Genomic DNA, 9,535 nt, shown 5'->3' on the forward strand with positions numbered 1-9,535 from the left:
TGTTAGATCCACTATGGACTGGACTCTCACTATTATCTTAGATCCACTATGGACTGGACTCTCACTATTATGTTAGATCCACTATGGACTGGACTCTCACTATTATGTTAGATCCACTATGGACTGGACTCTAACTATTATGTTAGATCCACTATGGACTGGACTCTCACATTATTATGTTAGATCCACTATGGACTGGACTCTCACTATTATGTTAGATCCACTATGGACTGGACTCTCACTATTATGCTCAATCCACTATGGACTGGACTCTCACTATTATGTTGGATCCACTATGGACTGGACTCTCACTATTATGTTAGATCCACTATGGACTGGACTCTCACACTATTATGTTAGATCCACTATGGACTGGACTCTCACTATTATGTTAGATCCACTATGGACTGGACTCTCACTATTATGTTAGATCCACTATGGACTGGACTCTCTCACTATTATGTTAGATCCACTATGGACTGGACTCTCACACTATTATGTTAGATCCACTATGGACTGGACTCTCACACTATTATGTTAGATCCACTATGGACTGGACTCTCACTATTATGTTAGATCCACTATGGACTGGACTCTCACACTATTATGTTAGATCCACTATGGACTGGACTCTCACACTATTATGTTAGATCCACTATGGACTGGACTCTCACTATTATGTTAGATCCACTATGGACTGGACTCTCACACTATTATGTTAGATCCACTATGGACTGGACTCTCACTATTATCTTGGATCCACTATGGACTGGACTCTCACTATTATGTTAGATCCACTATGGACTGGACTCTCACAATATTATGTTAGATCCACTATGGACTGGACTCTCACTATTATGTTAGATCCACTATGGACTGGACTCTCACACTATTATGTTAGATCCACTATGGACTGGACTCTCACACTATTATGTTAGATCCACTATGGACTGGACTCTCACTATTATGTTAGATCCACTATGGACTGGACTCTCACACTATTATGTTAGATCCACTATGGACTGGACTCTCACTATTATCTTAGATCCACTATGGACTGGACTCTCACTATTATGTTAGATCCACTATGGACTGGACTCTCACACTATTATGTTAGATCCACTATGGACTGGACTCTCACTATTATCTTAGATCCACTATGGACTGGATTCTCACTATTATGTTAGATCCACTATGGACTGGACTCTCACACTATTATGTTAGATCCACTATGGACTGGACTCTCACTATTATGTTAGATCCACTATGGACTGGACTCTCGCACTATTATGTTAGATCCACTATGGACGGGACTCTCATATTATTATGTTAGATCCACTATGGACTGGACTCTCACTATTATGTTAGATCCACTATGGACTGGACTCTCACATTATTATGTTAGATCCACTATGGACTGGACTCTCACTATTATGTTAGATCCACTATGGACTGGACTCTCACTATTATGTTAGATCCACTATGGACTGGACTCTTACTATTTTGTTAGATCCACTATGGACTGGACTCTCACATTATTATGTTAGATCCACTATGGACTGGACTCTCACTATTATGTTAGATCCACTATGGACTGGACTCTCACTATTATGTTAGATCCACTATGGACTGGACTCTCACTATTATGTTAGATCCACTATGGACTGGACTCTTACTATTATGTTAGATCCACTATGGACTGGACTCTCACATTATTATGTTAGATCCACTATGGACTGGACTCTCACTATTATGTTAGATCCACTATGGACTGGACTCTCACTATTATGTTAGATCCACTATGGACTGGACTCTCACTACTATGTTAGATCCACTATGGACTGGACTCTCACTATTATGTTAGATCCACTATGGACTGGACTCTCACTATTATGTTAGATCCACTATGGACTGGACTCTCACTATTATGTTAGATCCACTATGGACTGGACTCTCACACTATTATGTTAGATCCACTATGGACTGGACTCTCACTATTATCTTAGATCCACTATGGACTGGATTCTCACTATTATGTTAGATCCACTATGGACTGGACTCTCACACTATTATGTTAGATCCACTATGGACTGGACTCTCACTATTATGTTAGATCCACTATGGACTGGACTCTCGCACTATTATGTTAGATCCACTATGGACTGGACTCTCACATTATTATGTTAGATCCACTATGGACTGGACTCTCACTATTATGTTAGATCCACTATGGACTGGACTCTCACATTATTATGTTAGATCCACTATGGACTGGACTCTCACTATTATGTTAGATCCACTATGGACTGGACTCTCACATTATTATGTTAGATCCACTATGGACTGGACTCTCACTATTATGTTAGATCCACTATGGACTGGACTCTCACTATTATGTTAGATCCACTATGGACTGGACTCTCACACTATTATGTTAGATCCACTATGGACTGGACTCTCACTATTATGTTAGATCCACTATGGACTGGACTCTCGCACTATTATGTTAGATCCACTATGGACTGGACTCTCACATTATTATGTTAGATCCACTATGGACTGGACTCTCACTATTATGTTAGATCCACTATGGACTGGACTCTCACATTATTATGTTAGATCCACTATGGACTGGACTCTCACTATTATGTTAGATCCACTATGGACTGGACTCTCACATTATTATGTTAGATCCACTATGGACTGGACTCTCACTATTATGTTAGATCCACTATGGACTGGACTCTCACTATTATGTTAGATCCACTATGGACTGGACTCTCACACTATTATGTTAGATCCACTATGGACTGGACTCTCACTATTATGTTAGATCCACTATGGACTGGACTCTCACACTATTATGTTAGATCCACTATGGACTGGACTCTCACTATTATGTTAGATCCACTATGGACTGGACTCTCACACTATTATGTTAGATCCACTATGGACTGGACTCTCACTATTATGTTAGATCCACTATGAACTGGACTCTCACAATTATGTTAGATCCACTATGGACTGGACTCTCACTATTATGTTAGATCCACTATGGACTGGACTCTCACACTATTATGTTAGATCCACTATGGACTGGACTCTCACTATTATCTTAGATCCACTATGGACTGGACTCTCACTATTATGTTAGATCCACTATGGACTGGACTCTCACACTATTATGTTAGATCCACTATGGACTGGACTCTCACACTATTATGTTAGATCCACTATGGACTGGACTCTCACTATTATGTTAGATCCACTATGGACTGGACTCTCACTATTATGTTAGACTTAGTCCCACCTCTGATATATACAGGACTGTCTCAGAAAATTGGAATATTGTGATAAAGTCCTTTATTGTCTGTAATGCAACTAAAAACATGGAAATGTCATACATTCTGGATTCATTACACATCAACTGAAATATTGCAAGCCTTTTATATATATATATACACACACACACACATATATATATATATATATATATATATATATATATATATATATATATATATATATATATATATATATATATATATATATACTGTATATGTCACGTTCAAACACTGAGGACATCTGTTAAACAAGACAAAAGGCAAGGAATCAAACAGAGACAGAATTCAATTTGGACTCAATTGAGGAAAGACATGGCCACTGCACTCTCTGTACAGTCCTGCACCACGCTCTGACGAAGAAGGTTTTCGTCTCCTCTTTTAATTCAGATGTTCCATGTTCACGCACCAACATATGTCACAGCAGGAATTGGGAGTATGTAAAACAGTCATTGTTTTCGGTCGCCTTGAAGTCCAAGAAGAGGACTTCTCGGGCCTGGGCTCTTCATGGATCTAGCTGGGGCAGGTGTTGGAGGACAATGGACAACCCCTCCCGTCTCCTGTCTACAGCAACTTCAAGAGGGCAGCGGGTCGTAAATAGCGTTGACCAAATAGTTGGAAGAGAGTTTGGGAACCACTTCAAAGAGAGTTCGTTTAACACTTCAAAGAGAGTTCCTCCGGGAGTTGAGCACATCCTGCCATCTGTCCGTGTTGAAATCACAGTGGCGTTTCACGAGCCTTCCTCCTCTTGTTAGGCCTCGACAGACAGCCTTCATCTTCTCATCAGGAACATAATGCAATATAATGTTTATTTTGTGATAACTTACAAACAATTATTCCAACAGTATACATATATATATATATATATATAAATATATATATACTGTATGTATGTATGTATATATGTGTATGTATATATGTGTATATAATATATACAGGCGGGCCAATTTAGAACAGAAATACCATGGTCCGTAAACCAGGCACGGGTAGATTTTGCGCTGTGTGCAGGCGCCAAGTCCTGTTGGAACTTGAAATCTCCATCTCCATAGAGCAGGTCAGCAGCAGGAAGCATGAAGTGCTCTAAAACTTGCTGGTAGACGGCTGCGTTGACCCTGGATCTCAGGAAACAGAGTGGACCGACACCAGCAGATGACATGGCACCCCAAACCATCACTGATGGTGGAAACTTTACACTAGACTTCAGGCAACGTGGATCCTGTGCCTCTCCTGTCTTCCTCCAGACTCTGGGACCTCGATTTCCAAAGGAAATGCAAAATTTGCATGGTTGGGTGATGGTTTGGGGTGCCATGTCATCTGCTGGTGTCGGTCCACTCTGTTTCCTGAGATCCAGGGTCAACGCAGCCGTCTACCAGCAAGTTTTAGAGCACTTCATGCTTCCTGCTGCTGACCTGCTCTATGGAGATGGAGATTTCAAGTTCCAACAGGACTTGGCGCCTGCACACAGCGCAAAATCTACCCGTGCCTGGTTTACGGACCATAGTATTTCTGTTCTAAATTGGCCCGCCAACTCCCCTGACCTTAGCCCCATAGAAAATCTGTGGGGTATTGTGAAAAGGAAGATGCAGAATGCCAGACCCAAAAACGCAGAAGAGTTGAAGGCCACTATCAGAGCAACCTGGGCTCTCATAACACCTGAGCAGTGCCAGAAACTCATCGACTCCATGCCACGCCGCATTAACGCAGTAATTGAGGCAAAAGGAGCTCCAACCAAGTATTGAGTATTGTACATGCTCATATTTTTCATTTTCATACTTTTCAGTTGGCCAACATTTCTAAAAATCCCTTTTTTGTATTAGCCTTAAGTAATATTCTAATTTTGTGACACACGGAATTTTGGATTTTCATTTGTTGCCACTTCAAATCATCAAAATTAAATGAAATAAACATTTGAATGCATCAGTCTGTGTGCAATGAATAAATATAATGTACAAGTTACACCTTTTGAATGCAATTACTGAAATAAATCAAGTTTTTCAAAATATTCTAATTTACTGGCTTTTACCTGTATATATATATATATATATATATATATATATATATATAGCTGGGCCCCTGGCCAAATTTCTTTAACCCAATGTGGCCCCCGGGTCAAAGAGTTTGGGGACCCCCTATATAAGTTATAAATCACACTCTTGTTGCTGATGCCTCCTGGAGGGTTTATATTGCTCGGTGATGAAAATTGTCACGCTTGTGGTCACTTCATTCCCAGAACTCTACTGCTGGCTGTTTTTCTCTGGATTTTCCTGAACCTTCACAAAATTCAGAATGTTCAATTGTTATCTCACGTTGAATCGAGGTGGATATTTATGGCGGTGTAAACTAGTCCGGCCTGAAGGGGATTCTTACCTGACTTCCTGTTTCGCCTCGTTATCTTGTACACACAACAAGACACGACCACAATCACCAGCAGGGCGGCCAGTGCAGTGCAAACTGGAACCAGGATGGAATAAATGTTTTCTGGGAAGAAGAGACATAACTAAATTGGTGAAACAGATACGTTCCAAATGATTAGAATGACATTCATCCTTAATGAGCGCTCATTCATGTTTGAATACTGTGTGAAAAGGAAAATATATTTACCTTGAACATCCAATTCTACAGTAATGGTATTTACACGAAGTCCATTGGGATCGAACACCTCCAATACGTATTGACCCGAGTCAGTCCTCTCAATGCTGGACATTTTTAAAGTCCCATTGTTGATAAAGAACTCTGTTCGGTTCCTGAGGGCTTCCTGGATAACCACCTTTTGTCTTTTCACCGTAAACACAACAACGGGTCCACCGGGGAGCTGTTTCTTACACCGCAGCTGATGGTCGCCCACGTCGACCATGACTTGGATGTAGACCGATCCTCCAAGAGTGGCGGAGCATTGAGAGTTGTCCAGGATGCCGTTACATTGAGACTCACCAGCAGGAAGGAAAGCTGCAAGAACAGTGGAGGCATACAAAATCAAATTCAAAGACATTATTGAAGCGTTATTCCTGATTAAAACCTTACCAGTTGCTGTTCCACCCAAGAGCAGCAGAAACACAACAACCTGCGACATATTCCTGCCTTCTACAGAGACATTTTGGCTTGACCCGATTGAAGATGAACATGACAATGCTCTGTCATCAAGCAGTTACACGCAACCCAGCATGTAAGGAAGTTGGGTAAACTTTCTCACTTCTCTTTCTGCACGGACTTTAGTTTCTTTCAGACACCACCCGATGCCGTCTGCCATCTCTAAACCACTGTGAACACGACAAATTAACCCATCTATATTTTCACAATCCTAATATTAAAAGAATATGGATCTGGAAGGAAATTGTCAAATGTCAAGACTTCTTCTCTTTTCCTGCTCATAACTTTATTTCCATTAAATGCAATGTCTCAGAAAGCATTACTGTATGGATGGATCTTTATTGTCATCGAACAATTTTTGTTTTATCCATCCATCCATCCATCCATCTTCTTCCGCTTATCCGAGGTCGGGTCGCGGGGGCAGCAGCCTAAGCAGGGAAGCCCAGACTTCCCTCTCCCCAGCCACTTCGTCCAGCTCTTCCTGTGGGACCCCGAGGCGTTCCCAGGCCAGCCGGGAGACATAGTCTTCCCAACGTGTCCTGGGTCTTCCCCACGGCCTCCTACCGGTCGGACGTGCCCTAAACACCTCCCTCGGGAGGCGTTCGGGTGGCATCCTGACCAGATGCCCGAACCACCTCATCTGGCTCCTCTCGATGTGGAGGAGCAGCGGCTTTACTTTGAGCTCCCCCCGGATGGCAGAGCTTCTCACCCTATCTCTAAGGGAGAGCCCCGCCACCCGGCGGAGGAAACTCATTTCGGCCGCTTGTTCCCGTGATCTTGTCCTTTCGGTCATAACCCAAAGCTCATGACCATAGGTGAGGATGGGAACGTAGATCGACCGGTAAATTGAGAGCTTTGCCTTCCGGCTCAGCTCCTTCTTCAACACAACGGATCGATACAGCGTCCGCATTACTGAAGACGCCGCACCGATCCGCCTGTCAATCTCACGATCCACTCTTCCCTCACTCGTGAACAAGACTACGAGGTACTTGAACTCCTCCACTTGGGGCAAGATCTCCTCCCCAACCCGGAGATGGCACTCCACCCTTTTCCGGGCGAGAACCATGGACTCGGATTTGGAGGTGCTGATTCTCATCCCAGTCACTTCACACTCGGCTGCGAACCAATCCAGCGAGAGCTGAAGATCCTGGACAGATGAAGCCATCAGGACCACATCATCTGCAAAAAGCAGAGACCTAATCCTGCAGCCACCAAACCAGATCCCCTCAACGCCTTGACTGCGCCTAGAAATTCTGTCCATAAAAGTTATGAACAGAATCGGTGACAAAGGGCAGCCTTGGCGGAGTCCAACTCTCACTGGAAACGTGTCCGACTTACTGCCAGCAATGCGGACCAAGCTCTGACACTGAGCATACAGGGAGCGGACTGCCACAATCAGACAGTCCGAGTTTTTGTTTTATATGTGTACTTAAAGGGGAACTGAACTAAGAGAGTCTTAAACTAAAACAACAGATCATCACAAATCTCTTCGTTCGAGGTCGCTAGAAATACAGCTAATGGGCGCAATCCATTCTGCCTCTAAGTCAACTTAAAAAGGCATCCAAAAACCGCGAACAATACTTTAATTACGCTCCATAACCTGTGTAATAACCAAGCTGTAGCGACATTGTTATTGTAAGAGCAAACACTGAGGAACTCTTTTCCACATTGACAGCGTCTAGTCACGCCGACCTCACTCTCTTGGCTTCTGTCTGCTCCATTGCTACAGTCTTTCTTCGTGCTCGATTCGATGAGCAGTAATTCATCCTCCGTATATTCAGCTTCAAAAATAAAGGGTTGTGAATCCTCATTTGTCCAAAACTAGTCGTCTTTTTTGTTTGTTGCCAAGTCTGCCATGATTACAACACACTCACGTTTTTTTCCGGAAATAAAACTACACATTTGATGCTGGAAGTCGGAGGTGCGTTGCTATGGAAATTCAGTCTCTCTTCGTGCTCGCTTCTATCGTTCATCCTCTGTATATTCAGCTTCAAAAAGATAGGGTTGTGAATCCTCATTTGTCCAAAACCAGTCATCTTTTTTGTTTGTTACCAAGTCTGCCATGATTACAACACACTCGCGTTTTTTTCCGGAAACACATTTGTTGCCGGAAGTCGGAGGTGCGTTGCTATGGAAACGGAAATAAATGCGCTGAGGAAATAAGTTCCGGTATTGCATAAAATTATCAAAATACAGTAAATATTGTGCATATTACAAATTGTTATGAAATTGTTTGTTACTACATTATTGAAGTGTGTATATAATACGTTGATGGATGGTTTTGAAGTTGTTTTAGAGGGCTTTGAAGGCTACAAGGAAGGCTTGTTTCCCTGGCGTCGAGACTCTCCTGAAGGACAGTGCAGTGAAGACACAACAAACTCCCTTCTTGTCTCTCATGGACACACACCTGTTATTGTTGACTTTGGACTTATCGGCTGCACAAGATCAAGGCCGCGGAACAGAGACACACTGTAGGCTTACGCACAAACATCCATCCACAAAAATATACACCACACATACACACCCCATCCCACCCCCCCAACCCAACGCCCTCGACGCAAATCCCATAGGGGCATACTTGCCAACCCTCCCGGATTTTCCGGGAGACTCCCGAAATTCAGCGCCTCTCCCGAAAACCTCCCGGGACGAATTTTCTCCCAAAATTCAGGCGGACTCAGGTCCATGAGGACCTGAGTCCGCTAACCCACAACATAAACAGCATACCTGCCCAATAACGTTATAACTGTAGAATGATGGAGGGCGAGTTCTTGGTTTCTTATGTGGGTTTATTGTTAGGCAGTTTCATTAACGTCCTCCCAGAGCGGCAACAACACACAACAACAGCAGTCACGTTTTTGTATACCGTAAAGCAGTTCGTCTGCCGTAAACAGGAATGTTGTGACACTCTTAAACAGGACAATACTGCCATCTAGTGCATTTGATGAAAGCACTTTTGTGCGTGCCACACAGAATGCATCATCAGAGAGGGTGTTCAGCATGGTTCGAAAAATAGTGACAGAGAATAGAACAAGGATGGACAATTCAACCCTTAACTCAACAATGAGTAGATGAGTGTTATGTGTGTGTGTATGTGTAAATAAATGAAC

The 9,535-nt window shown here is 42.7% G+C and overlaps 1 protein-coding gene across 1 annotated transcript; it reads right to left on the reverse strand.

Annotated features, from left to right (window-relative positions):
* Positions 1–5,281: 5,281 nt before the first annotated feature.
* Positions 5,282–6,493, reverse strand: LOC133577104 (uncharacterized). The gene is made up of 4 exons (XM_061930665.1): positions 6,363–6,493; positions 5,943–6,287; positions 5,709–5,819; positions 5,282–5,611 (listed from the first exon to the last, which is right to left on the reverse strand). Exons 1-4 carry the CDS (start codon positions 6,409–6,411, stop codon positions 5,562–5,564), a joined length of 555 nt encoding a protein of 184 aa, XP_061786649.1. The 5' UTR covers positions 6,412–6,493; the 3' UTR covers positions 5,282–5,561.
* Between the last annotated feature and the right edge of the window lie 3,042 nt (positions 6,494–9,535).

This window comes from Nerophis lumbriciformis, linkage group LG36, assembly GCF_033978685.3.
Source record: "Nerophis lumbriciformis linkage group LG36, RoL_Nlum_v2.1, whole genome shotgun sequence".
Lineage (NCBI taxonomy): Eukaryota > Metazoa > Chordata > Actinopteri > Syngnathiformes > Syngnathidae > Nerophis > Nerophis lumbriciformis.

Coding starts and splice junctions, on each gene's coding strand:
- LOC133577104 (XM_061930665.1), bottom strand. CDS start 6,411: ATGTCGCAGGTTGTTGTGTTTCTGCTGCTCTTGGGTGGAACAGCAACT. Junction 5,820..5,942: donor TGTAGAATTGGATGTTCAAG/GTAAATATATTT, acceptor TCTTCTTCCCAG/AAAACATTTATTCCATCCTG. Junction 5,612..5,708: donor GAGGCGAAACAGGAAGTCAG/GTAAGAATCCCC, acceptor AATTTTGTGAAG/GTTCAGGAAAATCCAGAGAA.